General features: G+C 43.5%; 1 protein-coding gene across 3 annotated transcripts in view; it reads left to right on the top strand.

Annotated features, from left to right (window-relative positions):
* The window catches only part of LOC144092541 (1-phosphatidylinositol 4,5-bisphosphate phosphodiesterase delta-3-A-like), a 102,022-nt gene extending 95,802 nt beyond the window's left edge, over positions 1 to 6,220 (top strand). For 2 of the 3 annotated variants that reach the window (XM_077625420.1, XM_077625421.1), the window contains 2 exons: positions 1,337 to 1,486; positions 5,943 to 6,220. In XM_077625420.1, coding sequence (XP_077481546.1) covers positions 1,337 to 1,486; positions 5,943 to 6,031 — 239 coding nt within the window. In that variant the 3' untranslated portion in view covers positions 6,032 to 6,220. The remainder of the gene's footprint in view (positions 1 to 1,336; positions 1,487 to 5,942) is intronic. The other variant, XM_077625422.1, reaches the window with a different exon arrangement.
* The last annotated feature ends 16,954 nt before the right edge of the window (positions 6,221 to 23,174 follow it).

Below are 23,174 nucleotides of genomic sequence, written 5' to 3'. Positions count from 1 at the left end.
TGAAACTCTTTACCAATCATCTTAAAGCCTGGCTGCTGGATGAACAACATTGTTAACACAACACTGCCGAGACCTGCACTATCTGTGTATGGCTCATCGTTTCTATGCCGCTTTCTAGTCTTTTGTCCTGTTTTCTTTTCTTTATCTTCTTCCTCCTGTTTGTTTATTGTTTTTATCTTGTGTTTTTAACATCAATCTGTCCAAGGGACTAAAGATGGAAATTAGCATTTGGCCATAATCTTACATATAGGGGTACAAGTATAGGGTATAGGGTACTCAGGAGGAACAACTTGGACACAAAGCTTCTGGTAACCTTCTATAGAACCACTGTGGAGAGCATCCTGGCATACTGCATCACAGTGTGGTACGCTGGAAGTACGGCAGCAGACTAAAAAGGCCATGCAGAAAGTGATTAACACTGCCCAGAAGCTCGTCAGCTGCTCTCTGCCCTCACTGGAAGACATTGCCAGCCCTCGTTACCTCAGCAGAGCCAGGAACATCATCGGGGACCCATACCACCCTGGTCACAATCTGTTCCAGCTGCTGCCCTCTGGCAGACGCTACAGGTCGGACAAATAGGCTTAAGGACAGTTTTTTCCCCACATCCATCAGAACTCTAAACTTGCGGTAACACAACACACAATCCCTTCTGTGTAATAACTTTGGGGTGAGTTAATATGAAAAGATGTTTGGGTGGTGATCTGCCTCCTACTGGCTGACTGAAGGTAAGTAAAAGACAGTGAGAGGTAAGTGATCCGCTCGGGGGGTGATGCGATGTATCCATAACGGCAGAATGCCAAATTACGAGTCCGAAACTATCACTTATTTAGGTCTTTTGCCGAGAAAACGCACCTTATGGAGAAGCACTACCAATTTCGTCATATGCAGTTTCTGGGTGTGATGACAATTAGGCTTTTGTTGTTGATGATGATGACAGGGCCTATGTCTGATTATCTGTATATGTTCATTAATGTGTTGTCCCTTCATTAAATAAATCAAACACAAACTCCCATCACTGCAGAACATGTCACAGCTTTTTTCATCTTTCTGCTTCCTCCTCCAAAGCATAGAGAAGGCTTATTGAAGAGGTAGCCTTCTTTAAGTCCCGCTAGTGGTTGTCATTGTCTGTGGATGGATCAGTAAATTGACAGTTCTTGATAACTGATCAATGTTGAAAGCAGCTGGTCCGGTTAAGAAGGTTGTTTAGTGCTTCCTTCTGTTTTTTTCCAACTAACATCCTCTTTTGTATGAAGTCTCCTCATCTTAGAACTCTCTTTCCTCGTGGGGAATCTTAAATTGTGTAAATACATCTTCAATCCTTCTCTCTTTGTGGCAGGTTTCAACCCACAGTGGGATTGCACCTTTAATTTTACCATCAATGCTCCAAGCCTGGCTCTTGTTCGCTTTGTGGTTGAGGACCATGCTTATGCTTCAAGAAATGGCTTCGTTGGACAGTACACCCTGCCTTTTACAAGTCTCCGCACAGGTACAGTATCTGTGAGAAAGGAGGGTTGAATCCAGAGTGTTCAAATTGAGATGCCATTCAAAGAGATAGGTACCAGAGTCAAATTGTGAAGATGCTAGACTGCTCTCATTAGGAAGGTGACAGTAAGAAATAAATCCAGGTTTTCACAGACATGACATGTCACTGTTTGTGTGCCCTGTACATCTGTTTCTGGAATGTGTGCGGATATCATGAAAGATTCATACCATTGTTTGGCAGTGACATTGTTTTGTTTGGTCACAGTGCACAATGAGGTTACCTGGCCCAAGCACGGGGATTTATGTTGCTTCTTTAGGGGAGAGACACATCTTAAAATAAATGACCATGTGAAAGACAGTTGCGTCTATTGAAATTGCAGATTCTGTTAGACTTGTGACAATGGCGAAACCAATACTGTAATACCTTGACATACGAGTGTCCCCTAACCCTAACCCCATACGATGTGAGATACAAGGAAAATTCCAAGCGAATATTTGACCTGAGATATGAATTTAACATTTTTTAAGTTTAATAAGTTTTTTTAAATTAAATAATTTTTGGTGAGTAAAATGTGTCTATTTTCCTAAATAATATTTCAATTTTTGAGGTTATAGTGTGTATGTATATGTGTATGTGTATGTGTATGTGTATGTGTATGTGTATGTGTATGTGTATGTGTATGTGTATGTGTATGTGTATGTGTATGTGTATGTGTATGTGTATGTGTATGTGTATGTGTATGTGTATGTGTATGTGTATGTGTATGTGTATGTGTATGTGTATGTGTATGTGTATGTGTATGTGTATGTGTATGTGTATGTGTATGTGTATGTGTATGTGTATGTGTATGTGTATGTGTATGTGTATGTGTATGTGTATGTGTATGTGTATGTGTATGTGTATGTGTATGTGTATGTGTATGTGTATGTGTATGTGTATGTGTATGTGTATGTGTATGTGTATGTGTATGTGTATATATATATATATATATATATATATATATATATATATATATATATATATATATATATATATATATATATATATATACCGTATTTTCACGCCTATAAGGCGCGCATAAAAGTCAAACATTTTCTCCAAAATAGACAGGGCGCCTTATAATGCAGAGCGCCCTTTGTGAACGCCAAGCGGCGCCGAGCGGGGGTGCCGAGCGGGGGCGCCGAGCGGGGGCGCCGAGCGGGGGCGCCGAGCGGGGGCGCCGAGCGGGGGCGCCGAGCGGGGGCGCCGAGCGGGGGCGCCGAGCGGGGGCGCCGAGCGGGGGCGCCGAGCGGGGGCGCCGAGCGGGGGCGCCGAGCGGGGGCGCCGAGCGGGGGCGCCGAGCGGGGGCGCCGAGCGGGGGCGCCGAGCGGGGGCGCCGAGCGGGAGCGCTCGCGGGGGCGCCGAGCGGGGGCGCCGAGCGGGGGCGCCGAGCGGGGGCGCCGAGTGGGAGCGCTCGCGGGGGCGCCGAGCGGGAGCGCTCGCGGCGGCCAGCAGCGGCCGGTGGCGGCGATCGTGGCCGAGCGCCGAGAGAGCTCCGGAGCCTGACTGAGCACTACCTGCGAATACCCTATTTATATATAGAGAGAAGGCGGACGTTGGTGGGGCAAGGGGCAAGGCTTGGGAGGGGGTGTGTGGGAGAAGATGCTAAAGCCACGCCCCTACAAGGTTCCTATATATACAGCTGGTATGGGCACAGTGATGCATGTGCTCAATTGCAAACTAAATAATAATAATAATAATAATAATCGGACATAGGCCATGTCGTCATTACCACAACACAAAAAAGCCTACTTGTCATCACACGCAGAAACTGCGTGTGACGAAATTGATGAAAGAATGAATACTTCCACAAAGAGGCACTCTTACGAAGCTCAGTTCAAGCTTCTAACCATCGATCATGCAGTGGATCATGGTAACAGAGCAGCGGCGAGGAAATTCAACATCAACGAATCCATGATTCGTAAATGGAGAAAGCAGGAGAAGGAGCTTCGCCAGGTCAACAAGAGGAAGCTGAGTTTCCGTGGGAGCAAAGCTAGGTGGCCGGACCTGGAAGAGCATCTTGAGCGCTGGATTCTTGATCTCAGAGCAGCTGGGAGAAACGTCTCCACAGTCACCACTCGACTGAAGGCAAAAGCGCTGGCGGAAGAATTGAAAATTGAACATTTCGAAGGAGGACCATCGTGGTGCTTTCGTTTTATGAAACGGCACCATCTGGCGATCAGAGTGAGGACAACCGTGGCGCAGCAACTCCCGGCGGACTACATTGACAAGCTAGCCGTTTTCCGCACCTACTGGTCCAAGCTGATTGCCGACAAACTTATACAGCTAAACCACATTACCAACATGGACGAGGTGCCGCTGACTTTCGACATCCCGATGAACCACACTGTCGAGAGAAAGGGGACCAGCACGGTGGCAATACGAACAACGGGGCACAAGAAGTCGGCTTTTACTGTCGTTCTCGCTTGCCATGCTAATGGGCAGAAGCTACCACCAATGGTGATCTTCAAGCGAAAGACTCTGCCTAAAGAAAAGTTTCCAGCCGGCGTCATCGTGAAGGTAAATCCAAAGGGCTGGATGGATGAGGAGAAAATGCGAGACTGGTTACGTGACGAATATGTCAAGCGACCAGATGGATTTTTTCACGGCTCGCCGTCTGTTTTGATTTGCGACTCCATGCGTGCTCATCTCACAGCAACGATTAAAAACCAGATCATGAAAATGAACTCAGAGCTTGCCGTCATTCCCGGAGGCTTGACCAAAGAATTACAGCCGCTGGACATTGGCATCAACCGGGCTTTCAAATCAAAGTTACGAGCGGCGTGGGAGCAGTGGATGATCGCTGGCGAAAACAGCTTCACGAAAAGTGGCAGGCAGTGCCGGGCTTCTTACGCTACGATTTGTCAATGGATCATTGCCGCCTGGGCGAACGTGTCTGCTTGCACGGTTGTTCGAGCTTTTGCCAAAGCTGGCATAATTTCTAAGGAGCCACATGGAAATTACGGTGACTCTGAGAACGAAGAGAGGGGGGGACCCGGCTATTTGGAAGGCTCGTTTGGGCAATTGTTTAATTCTGACACAGAAGATGAGGAGTTTGAGGGATTTGAAGGTGATGATGACTTGAGTAAATTGTAAAATGTCCAAATAAAGCACTACCGAACTCAGTTTTGCTTCCGTTGCCTTTTTAAAGCGTGTTTTTAGCGTGTGGGTGTAGCGCCCAAGAACTATATTTCCCAGCAGTCACTGCGCACCGGAACCCGGAAATAAGCTGCTTCCGGTAGCCAGCGCTATTGCGTTTCGATGTTCATCCATATATAATATATATGCGTCTAATGAAATGGTGCGTGCTTTGTGTGTCTAAAATACAGAAATAGCACTCGTTACTAACACTGCGGCGTAAAATACGATGCGCCAAATAGGCGTGAAAATACGGTGTATATATATATGTATATATGTATATATATATATATATATATATATATATATATATATTTCATCAACACGCTTAATTATTTATATATTTATTCATGTATTTATTTATTAACCCATTTATTACCTATCTATTTATGTCTAAAATGCCTTTCCTATTTCTGCATCCTCACCCCCTTGCTACTGTGACAACGCAATTTCCCGAATACGGGATGAATAAAGTTATCCAATCCAATATAATACAATACAGACAATATTTATGAAAGTGTGACTTTACATAAACACTGACAGACTCAAAGACAGGTGTATAATAATAGCGGAGGAGGGGCACACATTTTAGTTACTGCCCCTGTCAATCTAGCATTGTATTTGCCTTTCCATTCTGAGGTTTTCAGGCTTCATTTGTAATTTGTAAACATTAGGCTGGTTCACATTGCGACATATTTTCCTCATCTCATTTTCTGAACCGCTTCATCCTCATTAGGGTCGCGGGGGGTGCTGGAGCCCATCCCAGCTGACTCCGGGCCTGAGTATGGCTTGCCGATCGCAGGGCACAAGGAGACGGACAACCATTCATGCTCACACTCACTTCTAGGGGCAATTTAGAGTGTCCAATCAGCCTACCATACCATGATTTTGGAATGTGGGAGGAAACCCACACAGGCCCGGGAGAACATGCAAACTCCACACAGGTGGACCAACCTGGACTTGAACCCAGTACCCCAGAGCTGTGAGGCCGACGCGCTAACCACTCTCCCCACCAGACTGACATCTTTTCCTTTATTTTTTCGTTCTTGGCCAGCTCAGAATAAAAAATATGCCATTAGGATATGCTGTCCAATTCATTGTGATGGCTGTGATCAGCCCAAAAAAGGGAGTTTCCAGAAGTGATACATGATTAAAGGCCTAACGAAAGTACCCAAGCCACTTTGTGTAGATAAATGTGAACAATTTAACTGAACACAAACAGTGAGGAAATAAAAGTTAAAGGAGCTGCATCTCTTCACATGCAATATTTTGCTTTTCACAGGTTATCGCCATGTCTCACTGCTGAAGCAGGATGGCTCCAGCCTTTCACCCTCCTCAGTCTTCATCCATGTCAAGATCGCTGACTGTTAGAATACCAAGGAAAAGTCCTCTTAATCATCATCTAAAACAGGGGTGGCCAACTCCAGTCCTCGAGAGCCACAATCCGGTCTGTTTTCCATATCTCCCTCCACCAACACACCTGAATCAAATAATCAACTCATCAGCAAGCTGTCCAGAAGCTTGATACCAATCCCGATGATTTGATTCAGGTGTGTTGGTGGAGGGAGATATGGAAAACAGAGCGGATAACGGCTCTCGAGGACCGGACTTGGCCACCCCTGATCTAAAACATCTTAAGCCAACAAGATCCAGACCTATGTAGACTGCATTAAAGCCTCCTAATAACCGCTGCATCGCTTCAACCTTATACTCCTAAGCCTAGCTGTTATAGTGAGAGGGATTTGTGGCTATATATTCTACTCTACACAGTATTCCACTTTATATTTTATAGGAATGTTAAGTCTATCCATTTTTGCTACCGAAACTCGTAGCTCGTTTTGTGTTTTTGCTGCTTTTCTGTCTAAATGATTTGGTGATTCTTAATGATCCCATTGACTTTGATTTGCTAGTACTTTGTGCTTTTTGCTTTGTTGTTCTGCGGCCTTTGACTGTACTGTCTAACTTATAACTACTATGCCTTTCCTTGCTACTGTCACAATGAAATTTCCCGAATACGGGATGAATAAAGTTAAACAATCCAATTTTATAGGAATGTTAATACAATTTGATCAATAATTGTATCTCATCTATTCTCATTTTCTGAACCGCGTTATCCTCATTAGGGTTGCAGGGGGTGCTGGAGCCCGTTCCAGCTGTCTCCGGGCTAGAGGCAGGGGACACACTGAATCGGTGGCCAGCCGATCGCAGGGCACAAGGAGACGGACAACCATGGACACACACCCATACCTAGGGGCAATTTAGAGTGTCCAGTCAGCCTACCATGCATGTACAGTGGTACCTCGACATACGAGCACCCCGACATACGAGCATTTCGAGATACGAATAAAATTTCGAGCAAATAATTATCTCTAGACACGAAAAGAATTTCGAGATACGAGAAAGCCAGGTAGCCAAGACATGAGAGGTTGTTTATGATTTTAGCGCACTGTCTTTTTTGCCGTATCTCTTTCGTGTATAACAGATATCTACGAGCGCTGGGCGGAGCGTTGCATTTTTTTCAGTGTTTTTTTCCGTCACTCAGCGCGAAATACGGAGCGGTCGCTAATACGAGTATATATCACTTCTCGTTGGCTGCTCATAAGAACATCAGGGGCTCTCTCCCTGCAACTCCCTCGTGTAATGTCTCTGGTCGCAACTCCCTCTTTATAATGTCTCTGGTCGCAACTCCCTTTTTGTAATGTCTGGTCGCAACTCCCTCTTTGTAATGTCTCTGCGAGCACTGGGCGGAGCGTTGCATTTTTTCAGTGTTTTTGTTTTCCCCTTAGCCTTTTAGCTCCCGTTGGCGGAGCTATCGCTAATACAAGACTACTTCTCGTTGGCAAGTGGTCGTGCGTTATCCTATTGTGAGGACATTTGTGTGCATCATTTTCAGAATATTTTGAAGGGAATACAAAAGCAAACAGCCCATCGATAGTGAAAGCAAGGGTGGGTGCGGGGCAAACAGAGCTAACCCGGCCGAGAGAAAAGTATAAAAATGTAAAACAAAATTAGAATTAAGTTTAGTCTAAGGTTAGATTAAACTTATTTTTGAGTGTGTCTGCATCGTAATCCAAGTTCATTTAAATTTGTTTATGTTATGAAACGAGCGTGTTGCCGTGCAAAAAGCGCCCCCCCCCTCTCTGTCCATCTCTCTCTCTTCCCCCTTCGAAATCCGTATAATTTTAGTACTATTAAACACATTTTAGTAATATTAAACCACTAGTCATGTGTTACTTTGTTAATAAATGGTGAATTAGAAGAAATAAAAAGAAATTTCCAATCCAATATCCTGTTTTTGGTGTTTTTTCAGAGGGTTGGAATGAATTAACGCCCGCCCCCCTTCTCTGCCCGTCTCTCTCTCTCTCCCCCCTTCGAAATCCGTATAATCTTAGTACTATTAAACACATTTTAGTAATATTAAACCACTAGTTATGTGTTACTTTGTTAAGAGATGGCGAATTAGAAGAAATAAAAAGAAATTTCCAATCCAATATCCTGTTTTTGGTGTTTTTTCAGACGCTTGGAACGAATTAATTTGTTTTTAGTTCATTTCAATGGGAAACGTTCGTTCGAGTTACGAGAATATCGGCATACGAGCTCAGTCCCGGAACGAATTAAGCTCGTATCTCGAGGTACCAATGCATTTGGAATGTGGGAAGAAACCGGAGTACCCGGAGGAAACCGACACAGTCACACATGCAACATGCAAACTCCACACAGATTGACATGACCTGGATTTGAACCCAGGACCCTAGAGCTGTGAGGCCGACACGCTAACCACTCGGGCCGCCCTAATTGTATAACATATCTCATATATACTTGTTTATACTTTGTAATTGATCACATAATATCCAAATTTAACTAAATTTCACTTTTCTTAGTGGTATATATATTTAAAGTATATTCTCACTAGCCTATAACCCTATTGACATTATTCACAGTAATCATATGTTCTTTTCCTTTATCATTCAAGTCTTGTATTTGTTACACACCCCACACTTATCTTGAAAGACATAGTCTACTCACTACTACACTCTAGTGGTCAAAATAGGTAAACGAAACACACACTTTTATTCGAAACTAACACCCACTTTGGACTACGGGAGGAGGACCTTAAAAATGGAGTCAGAACACGAAAGTCTTTGTCTTTTCTCTTGCAAATAAACAATGTATTGAGAACTGACCTGTTATCCCATTTCTGTTTTCCGTGTCTTTATCAAATAAAACCTCCAGGACAAAAAAGAACACATGGCAGCATGTTGATAAGAGCGAGGCGGCTGGAAAAGCAGAACATGCTATTTTGTTCTACAGAAATGAGGGTGATGAGACGGGTCCAGTGCGTAAAAAAATAGCGGGGCCTCCTGGACTGAAGGAGACAGAAATCAAGTTTTAAAAAATGCTGCCTGCTGGGTTTGTGGAGAATTGGGGCATATATCGCGTGATTGCCCAAACAAGAAGGCCTCTAAAAACAAGGCCCAAACGGCATGCCTGTTCAAAATGAATTGAACGAAGACTTTCAATATGAAAATGTTGAGCTAAATTTAGCGTAAATAGTGGCATTTGTTATGGTTAAACATGAGATTACATTGTTCGAGAATGGAATTCGATTAGATTTTTTGTGTGATACTGTAGCTTCTAAAACTGCAATTAAAATGGATATTCCAGGTGCTAGGCGTACAAAGCGGAGGGTCATTGTGACAACGGTGGGTGGTCAGGTTACCGCTGTTTCGGAAACAGTTCCGGTTCGGATAAGAGATCCAGATGGAGATCCGCTAGCGCAGTGGTTCCCAAACTATCTTACCTGATGCCCCCCTTCTTGCTTCCAGTAGACCCGCACGCCCCCCCCCCCCCACACTTCCTCTTTTGCTCATGTGAACTTATTTTATTTTATTGCATTTATTTCGTAGCATTGTTCAGGAAAACAGATCTCTGTTAATAGAAAACGGGTTGGACGGTGGGAGTGACTGCTATAATCATATTTTGCATGTATTTAATGGCAGATATTTGTTCTTTGATTTTATTATTCTTATAATCTATTTAAACTTTTTTTTAGCAGATGACTTCACGCCCCCTTGAATTCTCTTTACGCCTCCCTAGGGGGGCGCGCCCCCCAGTTTGGGAACCACTGCGCTAGCGGGAATATGGTAGTTAAAAGACAAAAAGAGATGGCCAATTAAATGTTTTGCAAGGTTGCCAACCTGCTTTCTTTTAATATAGTCTAGACTTGCCAAATAATGCGCCGACTGCAGTGGGAAACGTCCTGTTAGCTGCGGCTGCTGATTTGATTGACACATGGGAGAGTATTGAAAGCATGAACTCCCTGCATGTGAAAATGTGGTGCAAAATGACTGAAGGGCTTGATGAGGCCTATGAGAAAAAATTAGCACGGGCCACTCCGGCCAAGGTTACGGTAGACTACCTGTATGCAGACTGTGTTTCTACAGTTGTAGGGGGGGTTGAGTTGCCTGAGAGGTTGAAACCCCTTTTTCTTGAATGGTCAACTCCACACATTGTATTATACAAGGCATACGATCAGAGGAGGGAAGTGCTACATTACTTTGTACATGCGGCCCGTGGGGCGACCGATTGGACGGAGTTAGAAACAAAGCTTGATTATATGCAGTCATTCAGCGTGCACCTTGTGTGCCCGACCCGCACACGCTACTAAATAATTTGGACCCCTTACGTGAAGAAATTACATCAATTTTCCCTTGGGGTTGCTGAAGCAAACTTGTGTGTGCAAAAAAGGGTTTTTGCTATGGGATAAAGTTGTGCTTGCAGTATATTTTGAGATTATGGGGTCTCGGCAAAAAAATGTGATATGGTTGGCAATGTTCCCTCTAATTTTTCGTTGGTCTGAGCAGAAAGTCAACCTCCCTGAGCGCACTGAGTACCAGTGTGAGCGACATCATCGGTACTCGGATGATTCGCCTAAAGACATTTCGCCGACGGACGTTTGACAGACGGGCAGGTCGCCGAATGGACGTTCCGCCGAATGTTCATTCGGCCGAACGGAGGTTTCGCCGAAACGGGATTCGCGCGCTCGCCCCGCCCCCGGATCGTGTGTGTACAAGTTTTTCAACCTCGGCCCGCGGGCCATATACGGCCCGTTAGGATTTTTAATCCGGCCCGCCGCCGGTGTTGTCCAAATTATAGTAAAAATCAATGTTAGTCTACCATCAATGGCAGCCCGGGAATAAGCACTCTTGGGCGGGCAGATGTAGCAGAACCGAGCCGTAAAATGACAGCAATCGGGTCAAATCCATCCTAAAACAGCATTTAATGATTAAATACAAATACTGGAGCTCTTTGGACATTAGAACCGAGCTCAGGGAAGTGAATTCCTCGGTAAAATGTCGTGATGATATCGCGATGGAGGCAAAAAAACGTCTATATACGTCCATTCGCCAAACGGCTCAAAATGCTCTCAAATTCGGTCAAATCCAGCCGAAAACAGCGTTTAATGATTAAATACAAATACTGGAGCTCTTTGGACATTAGAGCCGAGCCCAGGGAAGTGAATTCCTCGGTAAAATGTCGCGATGATGTCGCGATGGAGGCAAAAAAATATCCATATACGTCTATTCGCCAAACGGCTCAAAATGCTCTCAAATTCGGTCAAATCCAGCTGAAAACAGCGTTTAATGATTAAATACAAATACTAGTATTTGTATTTAATCATTAAACGCTGTTTGAACGAATGTTCATTCGGAGACCTGTCCGTCTGTCAAACGTCCGTCGGCGAAACGTCTTTAGTCGTATCATCCGGTCACGACATCATCATTGCTCGCTATGGGCACACCAGTATCACACCTGCCACAAGCAGGTGCATGTCAATGTTACCTCTAATTTTTCATGTAAAACATGCTGTAAAACACGAACAACATAAGTGGACAGAACTACTGCCACTGGCTGCCGCTTAAACGGCGCCATCATGAAGAAAGGGGTAAAAAAAAAAAAAAAACGTTTTTTTTTTTACTGCGCGCCATAGGATTGCTGCTGCGCAGAGAAGACGAGAGTAGTGCGCAATTGCGCACGCGCGCAGCTTAGAGGGAACAGTGTTCATAAGTAGAGGCATGACTGTACCTGCAATCTTGCTTGTGCCGCTTTAAGAGCTTTAATCTTTTCCAAGAGTTGTACTTTTCTTTTCTTCTCTTCAAGTGTTTTTTTGTAGTGCAAAGTCCTCTTCATCTTGCTGAGCCCTTAATGTTGCTTCATCAGCTTCTCTTTGCATTCTAAACTTAATTTTTTCAGAGACTCGTTGCGTTCTGAATCTGATTTCTTCTGCCTCTTTCGAGGCGCCTTTGTTTAAAGAATGCCTCTTGCTCTGCAACCCTTTTCTTAACTTTAACTTCAAGTTTATCAATTTCTTGTTTTTCCTTTACTTGTTCTTGTAAAACTATGAGAGCAGCTTGACTTGCTGCTGCCTCTGGTGCAGCTTCTTGATGCTTAATAGAGGTTCTATTTGGATACTCAGACACGATTATTTAGTGTTAAAAGAGCTTGACTTACTATTAGCCTGAAAGAGGGAGCCTGCTTCTGGTCAGTTTTTTTCTTCTTCCAAATTTCCCTTCAATCCGTTGTTCACAATAAACCCTGAGATCTCATTACACAAATCTAATCTTCTACGTGTCTCTTGGTATGGAGGGGTGAGCTGTCATTACTCATCATACACATTTTTGACATCTGCACTTAGACCTGTAACATCACCAATAACATCTTTAAGCAGGTCTTCACTTAAAGCAGGGGTCTCAAACTCAATTTACCTGGGGGCCGCTAGAGGCAGAGTCTGGGTGAGACTGGGCCGCATCAGGATTTCCACAAGAAAAGCGCTGATAAAACATTTGTTATCAAATATCTTTATTTTTTGACAAAAAATAATGAATTAACTTAAAGATGAATAAAAAATAAATCAATCAGTAATACAAAAATAAAATAATAATAATGAGCATATAGTAGATATACACTGGCTGGCTAAGTAGAGAAAATGAATTATTTTTATTCCGTTTCAAATGTCTGTATTAACAGCTCTTTAACCTTTAATTTTCTGAACTTGAATGGAACTTTGAACATGAAATATTCTGAACACGGCTTCTCTTGCCTACTTCTTGCTGCTAGAGACCTGGCAGCGCTTCTTCTCACATAGCTGAGTTACATTTGGCTTGAGGGGGGAAGCAGTGGAGACCCTCAGTAGAGCTTGAAGATCCTCATCAGTAAGTCTGGACCTCTACTTGGACTTATTGAAGTTCAAAGTGGAGAAGACACACAAGTATGGGGATCAACTCTCTCAAAAATTGCACAAGCTTGTCTGCTTCTCCACTCACCTCCCTGAACTTGGCTTTGAGTGCAGAGTTGCACTGCAGGTCAATGAGCTCCATTTGAAGCTCAGGAGTGGCATCTTGCACATCAAAGGAGAAGGGGTCCGCAAAAATTTGAAATGTGGCTTTGTGTGTCATGAAGTCTGCAAATCTGTGATCAAATTCCTCCTGTAGCTTCGAAATGGCCTCAACATACTTCTCACCACTGAATGGTGTGCCTGCATCCACGAGAGCCTTGCATGCTGGGAAATGGCAAAGGTTTGTCTGAGAGAGCTGGGCTTTCCATAACACAAGTTTAGTGCAGAATGCTCTCACATTGTCATAGGCAGCACTGACAAGTTGCCCCATGGCCTTGTAGCTTCTTGTTCAGTATATTAAGCTCATGTGTGATATCAACAAGAAAAGCCAAGTCCATGAGCCATTTGGGATCACTTAGCACAGGGTCAGCAACCCCGTCTATCTCCATGAAGTCTTTTACTTCTGCTCTCAACTCAAAAAATCTCTTCAACACGTTTCCCCTTGAAGGAATAATAGTTAAGAGTAAAGAGAGTTCATTAGATCTCCCTACATGGCCTGTGGAATGCGAAGGTCACAAGACAGGATGTGGGGGTTGAAGTGTGGGGGGTTGCAAGATTGGACTGTTTGCAGGTACCAGATGCCCTGGAGCGGAAAAGTACAACTGGGAGGAACCGCTAGGAGAATCTTCAAGAAAGAAAGACCAATGAGCAAGCTAGGGTTAACTGCATTTTACACATAACCAATCGTATAGTGTCAGGATGCCTTTGTGTTGTGTCATTTGCATATTGTGGACTATAACTAAGTTCTTGGGCAACTCGGAGAAGAAGAACGACGACGACTGGTGGCAACATTTGTCTGCTTGGAGAGACTGAGAGGGCCTGAACCACAGACTTATGTCTTAGATTTGTATGTTAGAAATAAATCCACCCGTGTGTGAAAATGTCGGCTTCCTGGTACCTTTCTATTGCAGAACGAGCGCGCAAATTGTTGGATGAGTGGCAGTCGGGTAAGGTCATAAATTGGAGTCAGATTATTAACTTAACTTTAATATAATTATAGATTTTAAATTCAAAACAATCATGTTGACCCTCGACGTGGTGCAAGATTGGTTTAGTAAGAGCCACTAGAGTCTGGGACTCGGGTCTGGGACCCACGTTCACACCAGGTGACGACCTGAGAAAGGAGCCACACGCGTCCGACCGTCTTTCCTCTTGGGTGCACAGTGAAACAAGGTAAGCAGATTCCTTTTCAAATTCTGCGCATTGGAAATTCTAAATTATATAGGGGAAGGAGGACCGGATCATCTTAAAATGTAAGGGTGGACAGTAGGGTATAAAATCTGGGATTTACCTACGTAGAGTAGTCCATGGTGGCTTCAAAGTGTAAGTGTGGACATTAGTAGGGTATAAAATCTGGGATTTACCTACTAAGAGTAGTTCCATTAGTAGGATATAAAATCTGGGATTTACCTACGTAGAGTAGTCCATTTGTGGCTTTAAAAAAGGATGGACAGTAGGGTATAAAATCTGAGATTTTACCTACTACAATAATGTGGAACTACTCGTGGCTCGATACGGTGTAAAATCTGGGATTTACGTATCAGTGTGGAAGCGGTGTGTGTGAAAACTAAAATTAAAACTAAAATTGTTCTGCATAAAAAGTGTTTGGGACACGCACGGGTGGATTTCCAGAATGGATTTCAAGATGGCGATGATAGGAGGTCTGATAGTGGTCTCGGGTTCCTCTCAGGTTGTCCAAGTAGACGAATGGAATGCAGAATGGAGATCGGAGAGTTGGTGTGTGTGCGTGCGTGCGTGCGTTTTGAGAGGATGTGTGTGTATGTGCACGGAGAGTTGGTGTGTGTGTGCGTGCGTGCGTACGTTTTGAGAGGGTGTGTGTGTGTGTGCGGATGCGTAATGTGGGGGTTGCCTTTGTCTGCCGCGATGGGTCGAGAGGCATGGTTTCTGTCCCAATTTGAAGGATGTAGAAGATCTGGTGAAGGTTTGTGAAGGTGTGAGGAAGGTTTGAACATAGAAAGGGAATTATGAATAGAAAAGATTTTGGTAAAGCATGAAGAAAAGAGTTTTGTAAGTGAATAGAAAGGATTTTTGTAAGTGAGCTGAAGGAGAATGGAATTAATTGATGAGTTTATAGAAAAGATTTTGGTAAGCTGAATGAGAATGTAATGGAATGAATTGATGAGAATGTGAAGATATAGAAACACAGGTTTTCAAAGAAGCTATATTAAATGTGAGTTGGAGAAATAATTTTGTACGTTGAAAGGAAATTTACATTGTACGTGTCAAAAGCGTTTGTCCGTAGCATTGAGAAAAAAGAAAAAGAAAAAAAATGAAAAAAGAACTGACGTCACAGCTAGGGCAGAATTTAAAAAAAATAAAAGAAAAAGTGAAATGAGAGGATGAGTAGTTGGAGGCATGGCCTGGTGCAGGGATGGGAGGTACCTTTCCCCTTTGCTCTCAGGGAGGAGGCGTGATATATGATCCTTCTTAGAGATGTGGCACTAACCCCCCCCCCCTCTGGTGAGGGTAGAAAGTTCATGGCGGAGGAGGCTTTTGGCCTGGATCGGTGGACAAAGCTGCGCGCTTGACGAATGATTGGAGCAGCTATTGTCAGGGGTCTTCCAGAACCTATGTATGAAATTCTAAACAGGAGAAGATCCGTCCAGATATTCCAAGCTATGGTGCGGCACGAGCTGGTCGGTTAAGTGGTGGACACTGTGGTCATGGGCGTGGTTTTCTCTGGTGGCCGGGGAAGAAGGTACTCATGACAAGGCCAACAAGGCAAGGCAACTGTTTTATATGTGGCGGTATGAGACACGGGCACATGATTGGCCCAGCCAACAGCAGCAACCGCAACAACCGTTCCCACGGCAACCCAAGCACAGCAGTATGGCCCATTACAGCAACAGCGGCCTACGCGCGGAGGAGGACGAGACACTGGCGGACCATGGCGGCCCACAGCAGCCGGCCCAGTCACCTGGACAATATTACCAGGGCGGAGAATTTGATGGGAAGAGACTTGTTGATGTCTAATGGAGATACCATCATGTGTGAATGGCCGCACAGTGACTTTATTCCGTGTTCAAAACCAACATGAACATGTGGACAATGGGGGACAATCTATAGGTCACGTCTTGAGCCTGAAACTTCGGCCACTGGGGGGACTTGTCCGTATATCACCGGTGGAAATCATTCATTGACTCGCTCAGGCTGTACCATTAACCTATGGATGATTTTCATTGTACGTTGTTTTACTGTTTTCAGAAGGTTCTTGGAACACCCTGGCAGTTGAAAGAATGCTTTGGCTCTGTCTCCTGGTCATGAGGCTCGCCGGCTCGGTCCAGTGGTCACGACCAGCACCCCGTCACAAAAAGAAGGGGTCGCCCATTAACTGTTTTTTTATCACCTAGAGCCAGGGGAGAAAGAGAGCCCCCACCAGCCCAGCCCAAGGCCCCCTCCCTCTGCGTAAACAGGGAGAGATAGAGAGATGAAGAGAGCGAGATAGTTGACAGTATGGAGATATATTAGTGACAAATTATGGGTCCTCTATTAGACACTGAAATTTATAATTAGGAAATGGTTAAGTGGAAGGTTAGTTTCTCAAAATTTTAATTGGGGTAAGAGTGGGCTACAAAAATGGTTCTTATATTAAATAAACACAAGCTTGGAGCAGAATAGCAATTCAACAAGTGCAATTTAGCTATTTTAGCAAAAAGAGAGGGATTTGCGATTTAGACTTAAGGATTAGGAATCATCCAAATTATTAATGATATCAAACATGAAGACAATGCAGAAATGGCATTGATCCAAATTATTAGGTAAATTGTAGCTGGCAAGTTTAGATAAAATAATTAATTTAGGATAGGCATAATTTCGCTGAGATGCAATAAACATCATGACTTGTCATCAGTGCACGGATGATAATTCATTGTTTTGCTCATCAACAGATGAAATATGCTTTAGCGTGAGTCGTAAGAATGAATGACTATGAGAATATGTCTGAAAATGAATGTGAGCATGAATGGTTATTTGTTTGTCTTTTTGTGTTTTTGATTGGCCGACCACCGAGATATGATCAATCGGTTAGGTATCAAGGTGGAAAATGATTTAGCAAATTGGAATCGATTTCGGAATTTGCCAATAAGCCGTTTCACGGATGGCAACGACAAATTATGGAAAAATATTTCGTCCAAGGAAGTTTTTAATGAAAAAGCAGCAGTACTCCAAATGTGAAATTTGAAGTGGAGAAACAAATCTGCTATGCGAAATTTGGGAGCACTGGGAAAAACACAGACAGTGCTTGATATGAAATTCCAAAGTACTATTGATTTATAATGATAATGGCATCCAAATTGTGTTAATAGAAACATTGACTGAATTGACAAAAGTTTCCATATTTAGTTCCGGAAAAATATGGAAATCCAATTTGGTGGAATGTACCAGATGCCATTATTCACTACACGATTGGAACAGGAGGATGAGGCTAATCATATGTCTGCATAAAAGAAAGAACTTTAAAGAAACGCATTAATTTTGGGTTGGCGAAGGGAGATGGTGTTTCTTAACAGGAATCATGGAGAGCACGCGTGAGCAACCCAGGATAAGAGTGTCCGTGCAAGATCCACCTGGTGCACTGTAAGAAGGTTCTCTCAGTTGAAACGTTTGAGGAGACAGGTAAGATAAACTTTTGACGTAATCAGACATAATGGCAAGTACTCCAATATTGATTGGAAAGATTATCGCTCGAGGAGCAATGCCGTAAGTCATAAGGAACTTGTATATTGTTTTTTTGTCTCCATAAAAAAGGTGAAAGCGTTTCAATTGAGACCAAATCTTCTTACAGATTTTTAAAGTAAACAATTAGAGAGAAAGAGAATGGATAGAAATATAACTGGATTTTAATTTTATGCCTGAATATTGGAAAAGATTGATTAAGAAAGTTTTATAGGAGATGATTGGCAAACTCCAAAGACAATAGAATGTTACATTTGATAAAAAGACTACTACACGGGGATATTTGGAATTTCAGACAACTGAGTTTACTATGCAACGCGATACACATTATTGCATGAATTGGGACTTGATTAATATGCATTTTAAAAGTAATGAGTTTTAATTGGAAACTAAAGGACAAAAGTGGTACCATCACTCACAGTTGCGCCCGGCCCCAGACTTTGTGCCCGCCAATGGTGAGCTTAAAGGTTGACCGCCCGGACGGGCGGGTCAAGAGAAGGAATGTGACGATGGCAAGAATTGGATCAAAATTGGACTCGAAAGTGTCTGAACAAAGACGACGACAATGCAAATGTTTAACGTTATTGACTATTTGGCTTGCTGGCGTGTGCTTTGTGTGGACTGTGTTGATGGTGCAGGATGACGGAAGGAATGGAGTGAAAGGAGAACGAGTGTTGGTGTATCATTCCTGGAATGGAACGGTATGGTATGAAGCAGAGCGAGATGGTGGTAAGACGCTGACACAGACACAACAATTACTGCTAAATCTGAAGTGTAAACAATCGACACAGGTGAACGCTTGGGTGACAATTTTGAACTGGACTCAACAATGGCTTGATTTGTTTATGGAAAAGAGAAAGCCCATTTTTGACACCCATGTTGCACAATAAAATTTCACCTGCCTAAATTTAAATGGGACTGGCCCTGGGATTGGAAATATCCAGGAGTCATGGTGTAATGAAAATGTGTCTTTGCCAGCAGGAATCCCTCTCGCTCGTGCTGATGTTTGGCTGTGGTGTGGGGCGAAAGTGTTGTACGATAGGCTTCCCTCTAATGCCTCAGGTAAGTGCGCCATAGTAACGCTGATCATGACAATTAAGTGTGACAGCATTGGACATGGATTCCCAACAATGCGTCTCCTGACGGTCGTCTTGCTGGGGCATTGGAGGATCTGCGCACGCGGAGTAACAAAATGAAGGATCTGAGGCCACAAGGAGAGAATTATTTTTTACTGATTTTTACCAGAATTAATTTTGTACTGATTTTTTACTAGAATGAACTCTTATACTGATTTTTAGTTTTCTACTGATTTTTAATTATTTACTGATTTTTAGCTTATGGTCATTGATTTTAGCTCATGTCTAACAATAATACAAGGTATTTGAGTGATGACCTCAGTAGTCTGAGGTCATGAGAGGGAATGAAGGAATAATAGTTAAGAGTAAAGAGAGTTCATTAGATCTCCCTACATGGCCTGTGGAATGCGAAGGTCACAAGACAGGATGTGGGGGTTGAAGTGTGGGGGGTTGCAAGATTGGACTGTTTGCAGGTACCAGATGCCCTGGAGCGGAAAAGTACAACTGGGAGGAACCGCTAGGAGAATCTTCAAGAAAGAAAGACCAATGAGCAAGCTAGGGTTAACTGCATTTTACACATAACCAATCGTATAGTGCCAGGATGCCTTTGTGTTGTGTCATTTGCATATTGTGGACTATAACTAAGTTCTTGGGCAACTCGGAGAAGAAGAACGACGACGACTGGTGGCAACATTCGTCTGCTTGGAGAGACTGAGAGGGCCTGAACCACAGACTTATGTCTTAGATTTGTATGTTAGAAATAAATCCACCCGTGTGTGAAAATGTCGGCTTCCTGGTACCTTTCTATTGCAGAACGAGTGCGCAAATTGTTGGATGAGTGGCAGTCGGGTAAGGTCATAAATTGGAGTCAGATTATTAACTTAACTTTAATATAATTATAGATTTTAAATTCCAACACCCTGCTGAGCCAACGTACCTCAGTGAAGTAGAGCACATCCCCATATTCTGACTCCATTTCCTCTAAAAAAGCACGGAACCTTCTGTGCTTTAAGCCCCTGGATCTGATTTGGTTGATGCATTTCACAACGACAGACATCACATTGTCAAACTTCAGGCATCTGCTGCAAAGGGCCTGCTGATGGATAATGCAGTGCAGAGCTATGGCCTCCTCCACACCCTCCTCTTCCAGTTTTTTTTTGAACAAGTGCTACCAGTCCATTCTTCCTCCCGGTCATTGATGGGGCTCCATCGGTTGTTATTCCAACAAAGCTCTTCCATGGCAAACCGGCATTCTCAATGGCATCACACAGCTGTTGAAATATTTCCTTAGCGGTCGTCTGGCCATGCATTGGAATTACTGTGAGCAACTCCTCCATTACTTCAAAATTGTCATCAACACAACGGACATATATTGCGAGCTGGGCAGTGTCTGTGATGTCTGTGGTCTCATCAAGAGCCACTGAATATACACTGAAACATTGTGCTTTCTCACACATTTGATCATAAATGTCACTTGACAGGTGAGAAATGCGCTCTGCCACGGTGTTGGCAGAAAGGCTGATGTGGTTGAACTGACTTTCCTTTTCTGGACAGACAATATGTGCAGCCTGTAATATGCACTTTTTGATAAATTCACCTTCTGTGAATGGCTTACCTGCTTTAGCAATCAACTCACAAATTGCGTAGCTAGCTTTGACTGCTGCATTACTGTCTTTGGTAGCCTTCTTGAAGAAATCCTGTTGCCTCAGAAGACGTGTTGTAAGACTGGCACCCTGGTTGGCTCTCTCATCTCCCTGGTATTTTTCGTACTCCTCAGCATGTGTCGTAGTATAATGACGTTTCAAATTGTATTCCTTGTGCACCACAACTTTTTCAGTGCAAATGAGACACGTCGGGGTGTGTGCGCACTTTCGCTCTCCGATCGTATTGGATTACGGCAGTTCTCCGAATTTCTCAAGTGTCATGTTAACGCACTTACTTTTAAGTTTCAGTTTCACTCGCGGAGATGGCTACAGACACTGACACAGGCTGGATCACGGATCATAGCGCCTCATTCAGTTCTATGCTGAGAGCAGCGGAGGAGTGTGCGCGCCGAGCGGAGTGATCGGCTTCACGTCTTCTCCTCCGCCCAGCTGATTGGAGGAATGAATGAGTGAGTGAGCGAGGCACTGGACAGCCCGGCCGATGTCCCGCCCTCCAGAGCCGTGTACCTCACCGTGATTGGTTCATTCAGCTCCGAACACAACAAGTGTCATTCATATCAATCTTGCGGGCCGCACGAACATTAATCTTTCATATTAAGACGGGGGCCGCAAATTATCGTCCCGAGGGCCGCAGTTGGCCCGCGGGCCGCGAGTTTGAGACCCCTGACTTAAAGTCTCTGACAGAGAAAAGTACTTTGGAAGATTTAGCATGTGATCTCCACTTTTCAAAACTATAGTAAAACCTTTGCTGCAGTCCTTTAATTCTTTCATCCTGCATTTCTCTACCTTTCACAGTTAGATTTCTTGCTCTCCGAGTTCTCCTTGGCTGCTCACTAAAATCTGTGACTTGTACTTCAGGAGCTGACTGTTGTTTGCACGTATGCACAAAACGGCAGTTCACAGTACCGACCCTTTTTGAAGTTGATAGGTATATTAATAGATATACTTTAATAAAAACAGAGAGACATCGTTGACATATTCCAGCGTTAAAACTTGCAAGTAAGAATCAGTCCTGGCTCGTCCTCGCCACCGGAGCATTCTGAACAAACGGCATCCTCCTCTGTCTATTTAGTCGCGCATAATCAAAACACTTAAGGTAATCTGATTCAAACAATTGCATAAGCTAACCGAATAACACAATTAAGGTAAAAAAACAACCGCCACAACAATTGCATATCAGGTCGGGAACCAAAAACACCTGCGTAAGAGTTTGCACAAGTAAGCATAATAATTGTCATACAAGGTGGCCCGAGTGACAGTATTTTTAAACAATATGCGAGTATTTTTGGAAGTTGATTCAATTATCGCCATCTGCCGGAATCCAAGTCAAAGCAATTTAAGAGTCCTTCACAGATCTTCATTGCGAACTCAGATCAACAGTCCTCGGCCCGGAACATGGTGACCTGTCCGGTCAATAGTCCTGAAAACAATTAAATGTCCTCGAAGCCAGCTGCGGGGGAAGTGTTCTTGTTATATCGAGCTTTCCTCTTCGTAAGAATGATATAATAATATGCACATATTTCACAATATGCGCATATATAATAATATCCCAGAATAACCCCAACAGAAGTCCTTCTTATTTGATTCGATGCAATATAGAGTGTTCAAGGAAGGATGTGGGAGGAAACCAGATTACCTGGAGAAAACCCATGCAACCCCGGAGAGAACATACAGTAAGAACCGACCTGGGATCGAACCCTCAACCAAAGAATTGCGAGGCCGACGCGCTAAGCACTTGGCCAATATATAGATTTTCCCAATATTATCTTAATATACATCATCTAGTTCTTAACTTAAATTATGCTTTAACAAAAGTCATCAATCAATAAATTAGTCAAATGTTAATTCATTCATCTTCCGTACCACGTCTCCTTGTAAGGGTTGCGGGGAGTAGGCAGAGTAGTACATCCTAGACTGGTCGTCACCACTGTTCCCTCTAAGCTGCGCGCGTGCGCAATTGCGCACTACTCTCGTCTTCTCTGCGCAGCAGCAATCCTATGGCGCGCAGTAAAAAAAAAAACGTTTTTTTTTTTTTTTTACCCCTTTCTTCATGATGGCGCCGTTTAAGCGGCAGCCAGTGGCAGTAGTTCTGTCCACTTATAATTTTCGTGTTTTACAGCATGTTTTACATGAAAAATTAGAGGTAACATTGACATGCACCTGCTTGTGGCAGGTGTGATACTGGTGTGCCCATAGCAAGCAATGATGATGTTGTGACCGGATGATTCGCCTAAAGACGTTTCGCCGACGGACGTTTGACAGACGGACAGGTCTCCGAATGAACATTCGTTCAAACAGCGTTTAATGATTAAATACAAATACTAGTATTTGTATTTAATCATTAAACGCTGTTTTCAGCTGGATTTGACCGAATTTGAGAGCATTTTGAGCCGTTTGGCGAATAGACGTATATGGACATTTTTTTGCCTCCATCGCGACATCATCGCGACATTTTACCGAGGAATTCACTTCCCTGGGCTCGGTTCTAATGTCCAAAGAGCTCCAGTATTTGTATTTAATCATTAAACGCTGTTTTCGGCTGGATTTGACCGAATTTGAGAGCATTTTGAGCCGTTTGGCGAATGGACGTATATAGATGTTTTTTTGCCTCCATTGCGATATCATCACGACATTTTACCGAGGAATTCACTTCCCTGGGCTCGGTTCTAATGTCCAAAGAGCTC

Source organism: Stigmatopora argus, chromosome 18 (assembly GCF_051989625.1).
Source record: "Stigmatopora argus isolate UIUO_Sarg chromosome 18, RoL_Sarg_1.0, whole genome shotgun sequence".
In the NCBI taxonomy this organism is placed as follows: Eukaryota; Metazoa; Chordata; class Actinopteri; order Syngnathiformes; family Syngnathidae; genus Stigmatopora; species Stigmatopora argus.
The sequence above is the reverse complement of the archived record's forward strand: the minus strand, read 5'-3'. Positions and strand labels throughout refer to the sequence as shown.